Here is a 14,796-nt window from a genome sequence, read left to right on the forward strand (position 1 = left end):
CTACGGCTTACGGACCACAACTGTTTCATCTCTTCAGCTGTCCCTGTAGACGACAGAATAACAGAATGAGTAAATCTATACAGTAAGATATTAAGATTTTAATTGAAAAAAAATACATGTGTGAACGATTAACTTAACACAACCAAAGTAAAAGACTACATGAAAGAACAAGATAAAATGGAGTGTCAGAAAACAACAATGGCTTTTTCGCACATGCACACAAATACAAACACACACACACACACACACACTCACATCACTGAGAACACTGAAAAGGCTTATAAAGACATTAGATTGAACACGTCTGAACGGCAGATCCACATTCTCTGCATTGTGGTTGTTTGGCTGTTAAAGGATTAGACACATTGTACAACATATAAATGCAAAGTCTAACGCTGAGCAAAAAATATCCACTGCTGCATTTGGGTCACAAATTAGGATTGAAATGAAAAAATGTGTTGCAGTCACGAATGAAGGTTTCGTCAAATTTAGACCCAAATATGTATGAGCACATTCATTTAGATTTACTTTTTAGAACATGGCAAAAAAAAAAAAAAAAAGATATTTTAGTAGTGAAAGCAAGCTGTGTGCTTCAGAGAAGAAACTGTTTAGTGTGATACACCTTGAAAAAAGAAATGTATCAGTCACATCGAGATGAATCCACAGGAGGATTTCAATTACGAACAAATAAAATCAGTCTGAAAACTGGACAGATCAGATTTTAACCACTTAGAAACAAGATATAATAAACACACCATGGTCTAAGAAGTTAATCTACTGATGGAGTTTGTGGAGTAGCAGCTCCACCTGCTGGTTACATCAGGAAACATGTTCCCTCACATCTGTTTCACAATGCCTTACAAGAGGTGGCATCTTGTTCCATGTGTACGCAACATATCTTCATCCTAAAACTCCACTAATGTAACAAAAGGACCAAATCAGATCAGCAAAATATTACAGAACATTAAATGTTTTGGTGACAAATAGTAATGGGATGGCTTGTTAAATCTTAACCATGAGTTCATCTATTTGGCTATGGTAACTAATTCCCTGAACACTGCTCCATTTAGACAATTTAAAATTAATTGAATCAAAAAAATACAAATAAAAAAGCAGTGATTTAAATCCCATCAAATCTGGGGCACATGTCTTCTGCAAATTGAAATTTAGCATCCTCAAAGACAATGAAAGTGTGAGCATGAGAGGTGTACTGTTTGATATCTTTTAAGTCATATTTCACCTCGGTGCAGCATTTATTACCACATGTATACCTTATCAACATAATTTATTGACCAATAAACTGACTACTGATTGTGTCAAGAATGGTAAATGGCGCTTTACATTATACATCACATTCACCCATTCACACACACACTGATGGCGGAAGCTGCCATGCAAGGCGCTAACCACGACCCATCAGGAGCAATTAGGGATCTTAACACCTCGACATGAGCACAACGGGCCGAGGATCGAACCGGCAAACCTCCGGTTGCAAGACAGCCACTCTATCCACTGAGCCATGCCACCCCTCAAGAAACCCTATGCTGCATTTGTCCAGTTATGTGGGAGAATACTGACAATTTTTAGTAATATAACCAACCTACTGCAACATGGAAGTGTTAGAAAAAGGGCTCAAATGTCAAGTGAGGACAAACCACAAAAGTGACTGGCTGTCATTTAAATGTTGCACCAAGGTCAAATATTCACTTTTAGGGCTAAAAGTTTTGATTTGGTTGATTCGTTCAATATTCCCTTTTGTCATCAGAAAAAAAAAAAAAAAAAAAAACAACCATAAATACATGCTGAGACACTTGGACAGCACAGGCCACCATTTCAATAAGTGACCCAGACATCATCACTAAAGTACACAATTTGAACACAATTTGAGTTTAGCTCACTCCAGCCAGGCTTACTAGCTTCTTTCCTGTCACCACATCCTGTTTCCCTCCATTGCAGAAGAGAAAGGGTTCTTCTGACCGAGCTGTGGGCTGACATTACTCTTGAATGCTCTCTAATGATTCCCACAGTTGCCAAATGTGGCCGTGAGTGGGGAAAAAACCTGAGACTCAGAGAGCGCAGTGTTTAGAAAAACACGAGTGGTGTGTTTTCAAAGCTCTGGTTCCCCAAAAAAGCCCTTCTCAAACATCGTCACTTCTCAGGTAAAGTTTCTCAGGCCAAAGAAAGGGAAGTAAGCTTTAAATGCTTTCCTCGAAGCTACTGATCACGTCTCATGGCACGACACATATGACTCAGCATCAAGACGTTGAGCTGAATCTCTAAATCTGTCTGGATTGAAAGCCGAGGGTTATGTAGTGATGCTTGAAGGACTGAAATGTTTCTCATTAAATAAGGCCACATCTATGACGATGACAACACACATACAGTACATGTGGAAAAAGGACGTTGGTTCAACAAGTGTTTTTTTTTTTTGAAAGTATAAATGGAGTGCAATTTCTCTCCGAAGGCACAGTCTGGCATCAATTGGCACGTTTCAGCTCAGCACAGTTCAGTTCAGTTCAGCTGAGATTTGGCCTCTTGGGACCTGGTGTGGTTCTCCAGGCCAGAATGGACCAGTCATAGACCAGTTGGATACAGTTTATTTCTGCTGCTGTTGCTGCTTGAGGCTCTCCAGCAGGATTCGCTTGTGGGCGGGGTCGAGCACTCCCGCCTCCTCCAGGTCCTCCTCGGTGATGTCACTGGAAAAAGAAGAATGAGGTGGGACACAAATGATGAAATATGCCTAAACAGAGCTAACACGGTTTATCGTGGCACACCTGTAGTTCAGGACAAACAGCATGCGTAGGGTGGAAGTCACAACAATTGTTCTTAATAAAGGGGTGCACAGAATTAGTCCATTGATCGTGTTAATGCTGTATGATTCAAGGAAAGTAACTAATTGCTGTTTTTCTGACTGTGATTTGACTTAATATAGAATTTTTCATCGGCAAGCTTCACTTCAATATTCACTGTGCAACTGATTTAAAACTTTACCAGTACTACCACATGAAATACAATCAACAGCGTGACTGTCACACAACTTTCTGCACCAAAGTTGGTCTGTGTATTCTCTTCACTCTACAGCATCTCTCCACCTTAACAGTCTCTGTGTGTGACTGCATGTACCTGAGGAACTCCAGATCGTCCCAGCCGTTGTGTAGCAGCCCCTGCTCATACCTCTCCAGGCCCAGTCTCTGCAGCCACTCACCCACTGAGGATTCCCCCACAGACAAAGATGAACTACTGCTGCCCCAAAGTGCCTGCATGGGAGGAATGCAATGCAAGAATAACAGCTTTAGAAACATTTGAGCTCATCACAGCCACCCCATAAAATACACCAACCATATCACTAGAGCTTCAGACAGGCTCTTTAGTTCTTCAACCTAAGAAGAGGGTAGTTAAACTTTTACAACATTTGATGCTTTCATGACCTGAAAAAAAAATGATTTAAAAAGTAACCCCAAAAATTCATGGCTTCAGTCAGTTTAGCTGCCAGAACAAGTGCAGCACATTAAAAAAATGTTGCCGAATAAGCCACTGAACTGAAAGAATTCAAATGAAATGCTCACCTCCTCTGGCATGTCCTCTGCGATACTCTCTGGGATGGGATTTCTGGGCGGGAAGGTGCGGCAGGCATCCAGACCTAACCCCATCGGCTGCCCTCTGAGAGGCGGTGGAGCTGAAGGAGCACGTGGAGGCTGTCCAGGAAACTCACTCTCACTCAGTGTCTTTGCCATCTGGAGCACAGAACACGACTGGTCGTCCAGCGCTCCCGCTCCGACTCCTCCAACTCCTCCTCGCCTAAAACCCTCTCCAAGGGCAAGTGGGGCCCCGGGGCCGGTTGCCGGGATTCTGACCTCAGCCAGGTCTGGGTAAAGAGGGCGAGGTTTGGTGAAGGGGGCCTCTGTAACCATCTCCAGTGCTCCTTTGGGGAGGGGAGGTGGTGGAAAGTCAGGAGGGGGTCTATTCAGTGTGCTTCCAACAGTTCCTCCTCCCTGTGCCCCCGCCATGCAAGAACCTCCATCGTCTTCAGAGGATCCCTCCTCACTAATAGCACGGACCGGGTGTCCTGTCATGGCTCTGCGGGGGTGAGGGGCCGCTGAGGTCGCACAGGGGGTTTTGGTTCGAGGTCCAGCTGAGGGAGGAGGGGCTTTAGCTGCCTGGGGGTTTGCTGAGGTAGGAGATGGGAGGAGCTCAGGTGAAATAGCTGCAGCTGACTGGTTGGGAACGCCCTCCAAGATGTAGTAGGCGGGATTATTGTAGCTGTTCTTGCAGATCGACGGATCACCATCTGCTGCGTCCTGTTTAGGTCTTTACAATACGCACAAAAACAGAAGAGGCGGTTGAAGGTTTACCTTTTGGTTGATGCTACGGGTACGGACCCGTACCCGTAGCATCTGTACTAGAGGTACGGACCCGTTAAGGTCACTGAAGAGCTGGCGCCAGTTAACTACTATTTGCTGCACATTACAGGCAGTTTATATGAATGACTTTGACGGCGAACATTGTATAATTTAACCAAAAATACACCGTCTCCTCTCACACTTTAGACAATGTAGTTTTTACGCTTTTAGACGCCGTGTCTAAATTGTTTGAAGTCCAGTTCCTATTAATTAGTTTACCGCGTTCAGTGGTGGAAGCGGCTGACGAACTCCATTGCAAATGTTCCCATTTAATTTCGGACGCTAATTTACAAGATAAAGTTTAGGATGTCGAATATGAAACAAACACTCGTGAATGGTGAGGAGCAGCTCTTTAATTCGGCATGAATTTAAAAAAAAACCACAAACTCGATTTACTGTGATATTGTGAGATTTGTTTGTGGTTATGTAACTTAGCCATTCAACAGAGTCCGCTAACATTAAAGTGACTGACGTGCAGTGTCTGTGTTGACAGACGTAGAAAATACGTCAGGGTTTTGTTTAGGTTGTTAATATGTAATAGTCTGTCGCTACTTTTGAAGGTAAAAAAATACTTGTAGTTTGCTGGCTGTTAGTTCTGCCATTTGTTTTGTTTGCTGTTTGTGCTTTATTAGAACAGGGTCACGTGAATAAAAAGTTTTGCTATTTTTAATAGTAGTGCTGATTTCAACCCCAAAATCGCTGTCCGTGAAAAAGTCAGATAATGATATTTATAACACATTATGCATGATAGAAAAGAGAACAGCAGATGACTGACATGACAGGCTCGGCACGCAGATTCACCTCGAATCACGGAAGCGCCTTCATCACTCGGATTACCAAACCGGCTCATTAATATTTATGTACGTCGGATTACCAGCCAATCACAAAGCGCGTTCATCAGCCGGCTCATTAATATTCATGTACGTCTAATTAATATTTATGATAAGGGAAAGTGCCGTATCCGTAGGCCACAGGCTACGGGTACGGGTCCGTATCTGTAGACACTACCTTACCTTTTTATTATTTCTTTATTGTCGCTTTTTGTCCGGTGAAAATATTCTATTTAATCTTCCCATATCAAAAATGCATCCAAATGGTTGCCTGTTTCGTGTTGTTAGCTTTGCATGTAACATGTGAGTGTACCTTGCAGCAGTTTCCTCCTTGTTACTTCTTTCTCCCTCCTCGCTGACCTTTCCCAGCTCTCCCAGCTGTTTACGTACCGCAGAGGGCCTGCATCCAAAACACATCATGACAAGTAAGCAGGTGGGACCAAACAGAAAAGTCATGTCAGATTCAAAAATGGTAAAAAAAAAAAAAAAAAAAAATAGAGAGTATCTGTTCAGTAAATTTAAGCTCCCAAAATATAATAGGAAATAAAAGGCAATATTTCAACTGGGGTGGATCGTCATTAGTCAAATGGCAAACAGATCAAGTTTTGGGAGCTTTAATCCAGATCCTCTAATTTGATCATCTTCAAAATGCAGAACAATAAGTATAAATATACTCACAGAGACAGAGTTTAATAGATTAATTCATGATTATAAATATAAGCATCCTCTTAACAGGTTTGCAGTACTTTCCATTTTACCTTAAATTGTGGGGATATTCATTATGATGTGCATATATACAGAGTATGCACTGAGGAGTCAAAACATAATGACCAGCCCTGCCTCATGTGGTATTAGCCACTAAGATGTTGGCATCAGATGCCCTGTAAGTTCCAAGTTGGAGCCACCACATGTCAGATTTGTTCTAACTCAACTCCTCACATCTTGTTGTCAGTTTGCGTCTTTTCCCTCTTTGGACTTTGGCCTTGAAAGGCAGGGATCGAGCTATGTGTTTTGCTCAGGGTAGATACCAATTAAAATGATTATTAAACAAGGAAACATATACCTGATATTTGGTATACTTTTGCAGTAAAAACACAAATTCTTGTGTCAGAGTTTAGAATTACACAAACTCTGACACAAAGCTTAACTGAAATCTCCATTTTCTTTATGTTTAATTAAAGATACATTTTCAACATTTACTCCCAGTGCTGGGAGGTTATTACTAACAAGATGTCACCAATCAGATAGAATTGGAGGCGTGACATTTCTCGAGACCACAGGGTGGAGATGACATTTAAAAAAGGCAGCAAGAAATAATAACACCAGTAATTGGAAAAATGCTGAATAATGAATATGATAATCCAGGTCATACTACCCACTGCAGACCTCGAGCATCCCACACGCCTTCCCGTTTTAAAAATGCTCTGACGTGATCATCTGGTCTTTGTCAAAGTTACTCAAAGGCTTTACACCTTCCCATTTATCCTGCATCCAAAACAGTGACTACAAGACTTGACCTATCATCTAATGCACATGTGTCAAACTCGAGGCCCGCGGGCCATATCTGGCCATCATTTTACATTGATTTATTATTATTGTTATTAATGGCCCGACGATATGAAATGCTGATAACACACAAACTACAGATCCCATAATGCAGCGCAGCAGCTGCCTTGCCAAATGATAGGTTACCTGGGAACATTTCCGCGTCATTTAAGTCAAGCGTCTGTTATTGTATGCAACCCCAGTGTAACATCAAAGCTAGCCCTTAACAATAGCGAAAAGAAAAGTTGATTCTGAAAACAGAGCCTTTCATAGCGATGGGAGGCTGAGTTTATGTATGTTGACATTGCCGGTAAAGCAGTGTGTCTTATTTGTGGAGCTAATGTGGCTGTAATTAAGGAATTTAATCTAAGCTGGCACTTTGAGACAAAACATCAAGATAAGCTGAAAAACCTGCATGCAGACCAGAAGCTACAGAACGTAGAAGCGTTAAAGAAGAATCTGACATCTCAGCAGACATTTTTCACCAGAGCGAAAACACAAAGTGAAGCTGCTGTGAAAGCAAGCTTGATTGTGGCAGAAGAGAGAGCCAAATCAGGCCATATACCGAGGGAGAGTTTCTGAAGAACTGTATGCTGAAGGTGTCCACACAAAAAGCAGATGCTGGCAAATGTAAGCCTGAGTAGAAATACAGTTGCTGATCGGGTTTGTCAGATGGCCACTGATTTAAGAACACGGTTGACTGAAGGAAGCAAAGAGTTTATTGCATACTTTCTTGCTGTTGATGAAAGTACTGACATGACGTGGAGTGGATTCCGATTTGAGCGTTACAGAGGAAATATTGGACATTAAATTGATGCACGGGACAACGACAGGAAAAGACATTTTTGAAAACGTATGTCCAAGTGTAACCGACATGAAACTGCCCGGGGACAAACTTGTTGGACTTAGAACAGATGAAGCACCAGCGATGTGCGGTGAAAAAAGTGGGGAGGATGCGAGCAAAGATGCAGGAGGAGAAGTGTACTGGTGAGTAGACAGCAAATCACTGCATCATCCATCAGGAAACACTGTGTGGTGAAGTGTTAAAAAGGGAACATTTAATGAGCACTGTAATGCAAAGCGTAAACTTTATCCAAGCTAAAGGTTTGAACCACCGGCAATTTCAGTCTTTTTTTGTGAGAAATAGATTCAGAATTTGCCGACATTCCTTATTACAGAAAAACTACATCAAATGGAAAACAAAAAGAGGAAGAAGTGTACTGACTTTACATATTCATGTCCAACCCTGGACACCATAGTGGATTTCCCTTTAGGTCCACCTGTCTCATCCTTGTCCACACTGATCCACTCTGGGGAAAGAAAAAAAATTCAACTTCAACACAAGGCACTCACATTTGGATTATTCATGTCTGCAAATTCTTGAAATTTAAAGTTGCTTTAGTTCATCTCTTCTTTCTGGTTACTGTCTCTTTAAGGAACTTTTTTTTTTTTGTTTGCTTTCCTGCTCATGTTCCTTGTTTGTCTACACAGTGTTTTATATTTAGTGCATTACCATATAGTCTCTCCCTGGTTCCCATCCTTTCAGACGGGACTCGGACCCTCATGGAGCCTCGGATATTTCCTGTTTCCTCGCCCCGGTGGGACAAGTAGGTGTGGAACTGCTGTGCTGTGCTGCCAATCATCGACTTCAGAGCCAACACACACTCTCCTAGCAGGAGAAAAAACACACACATGGTTTGTCAGACAACAGGCTAAAGCACTTTGTGAACTTGAAAGAATCATGCAATTGCACCACAAACATTAACACTTCTTCATACCATAGGACTCGTATCCATCCAGTGATTTCACTGTTAGTAACAGATGTTGATCCTGTAGATACTCGATCTCTGAGAGAAGAGGCTTCAGGGTTGTTAGCTGCTTGTTGGACCAGCCCACACGCAGGAAGTTGACGTTGTCGCTGCTCTGACTGTCGTTCTCATAACTCTTTTTAAACTCTACAAATGAGAGACAGAGAGAGAGACAGAAGTGCAGGGTAGAGTGATGGGAAAAAGGACAAAGGGAGCAAAATGGAAAGGAGAGGGGGACAAAGAGGGACATGTTGCTATTGCATTTCATTCAAAGGTACATGGCGGGTAGGAGGTGGGAAAGCAGCGCAGGTCAAACATGGATTCTAGCTTAAAGGTATACTGACTGCCTGAGATAGGGAGGGAGGGAGACAGACACAAAAAGAAGAAGCAAACACAACTGTATTACATCCACTTGACATAAAATGAACTATAGCTACACTGAAACTCCTGCTGGATTTCTGTCTGATTGCAGTAAATCTGTCATGTCTGTGACTGAACCAGGCATGTTCATCTCACCTTCCAGACAAGTGGAGTAGAACTCGATGAAGAACTTGGTCCTGCTCGCTGTCTTCACTATGGCCTCGATGCTCTCAAACTCGATGTAGGCCTGCTCTGAAGACTTTGGCAGACCTGCAGGTGGACAGGAGGAGAGGGATGAAGAGAGACAAAGACAGACCAGCATGTACAAAGGGCAAAATTCAAATTAGTAACATATACAGTGCCTTGTGAAAGTATTCGGCCCCTTGAACTTTTCAACCTTTCGCCACATTTCAGGCTTCAAACATAAAGATATAAAATTTTAATTTTTTGTCAAGAATCAACAACAATTGGGACACAATCATGAAGTGGAATGAAATTTATTGGATATTTTATACTTTTTTAACAAATAAAAAACTGAAAAGTGGGGTGTGCAATATTATTCGGCCCCTTTACTTTCAGTGCAGCAAACTCACTCCAGAAGCTCAGTGAGGATCTCTGAATGATCCAATGTTGTCCTAAATGACTGATGATGATAAATAGAATCCACCTGTGTGTAATCAAGCCTCCGTATAAATGCACCTGCTCTGTGATAGTCTCAGGGTTCTGTTTAAAGTGCAGAGAGCATCATGAAGACCAAGGAACACACCAGGCAGGTCCGAGATACTGTTGTGGAGAAGTTTAAAGTCGGATTTGGATACAAAAAGATTTCCCAAGCTTTAAACATCTCAAGGAGCACTGTGCAAGCAATCATATTGAAATGGAAGGAGTATCAGACCACTGCAAATCTACCAAGACCCGGCCGTCCCTCTAAACTTTCACCTCGAACAAGGAGAAGACTGATCAGAGATGCAGCCAAGAGGCCCATGATCACTCTGGATGAACTGCAGAGATCTACAGCTGAGGTGGGAGAGTCTGTCCATAGGACAACAATCAGTCGTACACTGCACAAATCTGGCCTTTATGGAAGAGTGGCAAGAAGAAAGCCATTTCTCAAAGATATCCATAAAAAGTCTTGTTTAAAGTTTGCCACAAGCCACCTGGGAGACACACCAAACATGTGGAAGAAGGTGCTCTGGTCAGATGAAACCAAAATCGAACTTTTTGGCCACAATGCAAAACCATATGTTTGGCGTAAAAGCAACACAGCTCATCACCCTGAACACACCATCCCCACTGTCAAACATGGTGATGGCAGCTTCATGGTTTGGGCCTGCTTTTCTTCAGCAGGGACAGGGAAGATGGTTAAAATTGATGGGAAGATGAATGGAGCCAAATACAGGACCATTCTGGAAGAAAACCTGTTGGAGTCTGCAAAAGACCTGAGACTGGGACGGAGATTTATCTTCCAACAGGACAATGATCCAAAACATAAAGCCAAATCTACAATGGAATGGTTCACAAATAAATGTATCCAGGTGTTAGAATGGCCAAGTCAAAGTCCAGACCTGAATCCAGTCGAGAATCTGTGGGCAGAGCTGAAGACTGCTGTTCACAAACGCTCTCCATTCAACCTCACTGAGCTCGAGCTGTTTTGCAAGGAAGAATGGGCAAGAATTTCAGTCTCTCGATGTGCAAAACTGATAGAGACATACCCCAAGCGACTTGCAGCTGTAATTGCAGCAAAAGGTGGCGCTACAAAGTATTAATGCAAGGGGGCCGAATAATATTGCACGCCCCACTTTTCAGGTTTTTATGGGTTAAAAAAGTTTAAAACATCCAATAAATTTCGTTCCACTTCACGATTGTGTCTCAATTGTTGTTGATTCTTGACAAAAAATTAAAATTTTATATCTTTATGTTTGAAGCCTGAAATGTGGCGAAAGGTTGAAAAGTTCAAGGGGGCCGAATACTTTCACAAGGCACTGTATAATGTGATATTTTGCTCATTAAAAGAGAAACATAGGAGTTAGCTCAAAACATGTAACAGTTTGTGATTATGAAGATTAAACATTTATATTTTTCATTCTAGCACAATCTAGAACAGATGATAGAAGCAGCAAATGTCTTTTACGTAATTTAACAGTTGTAATGCCATAAATCATTAAAAAGAAAACATTAAGGACTAATTTCTGCGATATTTTGTTTACAAAGGTTGGCATAATCATCATGTAGAACATTTTCCAAGTGCCAGCAGGTGTTTGACATGGTATAAATATTTTACTACTTCCATTTTTAATTAGTTTCATTTTTGTCTCTTGTCTGCTTCGTGTAAACACAGCCTACAGTTCTGTCACATGACTGTAGGTTGCAGCTCAGACACTAATGGCTAATGGTGCAGAGGAGCCCCAGAATATTTAGATTTTTAGAGAGAATGTAGTTATTGCAAATTATCCATTTATGATGATTTTTAAATGAAACATGTAGGATAAAGTGATTTTGGTTAAATATTTCAATTTTCAGACTTAATCAAGTTCTCTGGTCGAACAGTGTGTAATTTATGAGTAGTTCAAGGAACATTGGAATCTTGAAAATCTGATGCTTGTTTTGGTTTCTACAAATTGCTGCTATGAAAAATGGTACAATGTCTTTTGTTTAATGCCTTTTAAACTTGCCCTTGAGGTTCAGAGTGGAGCAGAATGTAAATTCTAAGTCTTGTGAGCAAAAGACCAAGAACTGAATGGGAGAAATACAAGTTAATTCCCTCGTACCTTTCTTGGAGACAAACTGGGAGGTCACGCCCACCTCAAACGTAGCAAATACAGGGGAATGATCACTGGTCACTATATCATCCGTACAGCCTGAGAGAAGAGAGAATTTACTTTAGTCTACTTTTTGATCGATAACAATGATCTCTGTCACACTGGATTCAAAGATGTTCTCCTCTCTATCTCACCATAGGAGTTACAGACAATGTGTGTTTCTGGGTACGACTTCCACAGGATCCTGTCACACCAGGATGGAACATTAGTCCTCATCTGGGACAGACAGGAAAGTAGAAGACAGAAGCAGAATTATCAGGATGACTCACAAAAAGAAGAAGCATTTGCCAGACATGGCTGGGAGTAAGTCTATCTGTGATTGAGGTTGTAAACTTACCCCTGTGGCCTTCTGCTTCTGCCAGACGTATGTGTCTCTTGAGCCTCGTTCATACCGGTAGGTGGGTGGGAACGAGATTTCTTCCTCCGCTGCAAGCAAAAGGAAACGCATTCATTTTTCTAAAGATTCAAGTATAACATTTTATATCTGAATTAGCCCATTATAATATCAGTATAATAACTGTTTGCTATGATATCAGGTCAGAGTTAGATCAGCTGCATTTGTGCTGGAGGTGCTTTTTGTAATCAGAGCTGGCTGATTGAATGACTGCTATTTGCTGCCTTAGCTGACACATTCACAGTATTTGTGTCATGCAGTAGCTGATGAGAGCATTTCTTCTAGTCATCAGCTGGCATTTAAGCAAATATAATAACATGAATGCAAGAGAAAGCTGTCACAGCTTCTTGAGTGACTGAAAGACTGACTTTGATTCACTCTGTGATCTTAATGAGGAAGTTTGTGTTACTTACTTTTGAGAAACGGCAGCACAAATATTTCAAGTGATTCAAAACAAAAGCTCACCAAAGTCTTATTTTTTACTGGATCCCACCACAGAAGGTTTCATTACCATAAAATATTGCTTTAAAAGAAAGTCTGGACAAAATTAACAGTGTTTGAGTTGTATCTTTCTGTACCCACTGCCTTTCTGTGTGGTTCCCCTGTTCTCAAGAAAACCTGTGGTTTTGGTGAGCTATTGAGGGGAAGAGCAACTGTTTTATGCAGGTGCTGTTGGGAAGTGTGAGTCATCACTTCAGCTGTATTTATGAGACCACCGAAACTTTGTTTTAAGGTCAGAACCCTTCTGTTCATCTTTACCACTATTAACTATTACTTCCCTACGTTCAAACCATTACTGCTACAACTCATAAATATATTAAGAATATCTTCTTTAGCACAAGTAGAGGAGGGAACTACTCCTACTAACCAAAGCGTAAAAAGACTTTATTCTTCTCTCTCTCCAGGTTGAGCTGGTCCACTTTCAGCAGGGGCTCAAACTCCTTCCTGTTAATATAGTTTAAAATCTCCTGCATACACAGACACACAAAAAAGGAAAAAAAAAGAAAAATGAGGTTTCATCTAAATTTGCTGTATTTCGTCATCATTCTGTGGTTGGCTGTGTTTGTTCAGCTTCACCTGTATGTCCATATCCAGCCTGTAGTTAAGGTCTCCCAGCCAGAAGAGGTGTGTGAAGCGCAGCGAAATGTCAAAGGAGCTCAGCTGTTTGTCTCCTAGTGACAGCAGCCGCAGGATATCAAGGTAGTTCTGGTTTCGCCTGGAAGATTATATCAAATGTGTGTTTGATGATTTTTTTAAGTACGAGAAGGATACATCATCACAAACCAAAAAGAATGAATATTTTAGTCTCCACAAAGTAAAACTGCTACATATGGGTACTAAAGGTAGCAACAAGTTAAAACCTTGGTGTGGAAGGTTTTGGTCAGGATGAGTTTGAGACTTTTGACAGCCAGAAATGACAGATACATTTAAAAAGCACTTGATTGAGCTTTAATTCATCATTATTATTATTACTAATAAAAGAATTACAAAACAGCATCATTACATACAGTAAGACACTGAATGCAGTTTATAATATTGTGTTGCCACAGTTCAGGGGTAATCCAATAATTGCGTACGTGGCAGTTACTTTATTAACGTGACAGAGTGATGAATCATCCTCATGTATTCATCATACATCATCAACAGCCCAGTTTCACAATAATCCATTATGGAAACACAGAGAAATGGAAATAAATGACAAAAATATCATAGAATCAATATTTTGGAGACTCTAAAATTTCACAAATCATGTTTTCATATGAGATCATGCCTTATTAAAGGACAAGTCAAACTCCCCTGTATATCCTGCTGAGGATATTCAAGGACTCTGTTGAGGATGGAATTCTGTAACTAAAATGAATAGCATGTTCTTATAGGTATTGTCATAGATGATGTGTTTGAAAGAACGTAGAATGTACCTGGCAATCTTCTCATTCCCTGATGTCAAGTGACAATTCACAAAGCCAAAAGATGTTCCGTTAAACATGAAAGACACCCCGACTGCTCCTTTGTTACCTAGAAAACCAGCAAAACAAGTATTCAATCTCAGTTTGGAGCAATGACAAGCATTACATTGGATTTTTAAAAAACAAAGCAAAACAAAACAAAAAAATAACTTAAAATATGTTGAACCTGTTGTGATAATAAAATCACATTAAAATCTAAGACAAAAAACTTCAGTTTGCTGGGATGAGGAAAAATCTAATTTTTCTCTCTCCCAAGGTTGAGGTTATTTTGAAAGCTAACAGAGTTTAATAACAGATATAAAACGTTTTCTGATTAATGACCACAAGAGATGCAGTCATAAAATGATGACAACCCCATGAATTAGCTAATTGTTTAAAAAACTGTAGGCTTGATTGGGCTATTATTCCACTGTGTGCACTCCTCTGCAGATTTTAATCGGTAAGTAAAGCCTGTGAAGGAAGAGGAAAGACTGAAGACAGAGAACTGCCGTTACCCAGTGTGTTAGCGATGCCTGTCTTGACACTTGACATCCCCACATGGCTGATCCGGTTCTCATGTTCAGGTTTCACCAACACAGCAATTTTTATGTTCCACAGAGTCTGCACTGCGATCTGCAGACAAGAGGCACCAACAATGAGGAACCTATAGTCATCATTTCTGCATTCACACTAT

The 14,796-nt window shown here is 40.9% G+C and overlaps 2 protein-coding genes across 2 annotated transcripts in view; one reads left to right on the forward strand and one right to left on the reverse strand.

Annotated features, from left to right (window-relative positions):
- LOC127536903 (coiled-coil domain-containing protein 186-like) overlaps nt 1–14,796 on the forward strand; it is a 218,860-nt gene that overhangs the window by 114,680 nt on the left and 89,384 nt on the right. The window lies entirely within an intron of this gene.
- inppl1a (inositol polyphosphate phosphatase-like 1a) overlaps nt 84–14,796 on the reverse strand; it is a 35,569-nt gene continuing 20,856 nt past the window's right edge. Inside the window, exons 13-27 of the mRNA XM_022200250.2 lie at nt 14,618–14,735; nt 14,076–14,172; nt 13,234–13,372; nt 13,025–13,124; nt 12,100–12,188; nt 11,897–11,978; nt 11,712–11,801; nt 9,100–9,213; nt 8,554–8,730; nt 8,289–8,444; nt 8,001–8,085; nt 5,544–5,630; nt 3,567–4,308; nt 3,124–3,257; nt 84–2,696 (exon numbers count right to left, since the gene is read on the reverse strand). Coding sequence (XP_022055942.1) covers nt 2,597–2,696; nt 3,124–3,257; nt 3,567–4,308; nt 5,544–5,630; nt 8,001–8,085; nt 8,289–8,444; nt 8,554–8,730; nt 9,100–9,213; nt 11,712–11,801; nt 11,897–11,978; nt 12,100–12,188; nt 13,025–13,124; nt 13,234–13,372; nt 14,076–14,172; nt 14,618–14,735 — 2,310 coding nt within the window. The 3' untranslated portion in view covers nt 84–2,596. The remainder of the gene's footprint in view (nt 2,697–3,123; nt 3,258–3,566; nt 4,309–5,543; nt 5,631–8,000; nt 8,086–8,288; nt 8,445–8,553; nt 8,731–9,099; nt 9,214–11,711; nt 11,802–11,896; nt 11,979–12,099; nt 12,189–13,024; nt 13,125–13,233; nt 13,373–14,075; nt 14,173–14,617; nt 14,736–14,796) is intronic.

This window comes from Acanthochromis polyacanthus, chromosome 13, assembly GCF_021347895.1.
Source record: "Acanthochromis polyacanthus isolate Apoly-LR-REF ecotype Palm Island chromosome 13, KAUST_Apoly_ChrSc, whole genome shotgun sequence".
Taxonomy (NCBI): domain Eukaryota; kingdom Metazoa; phylum Chordata; class Actinopteri; family Pomacentridae; genus Acanthochromis; species Acanthochromis polyacanthus.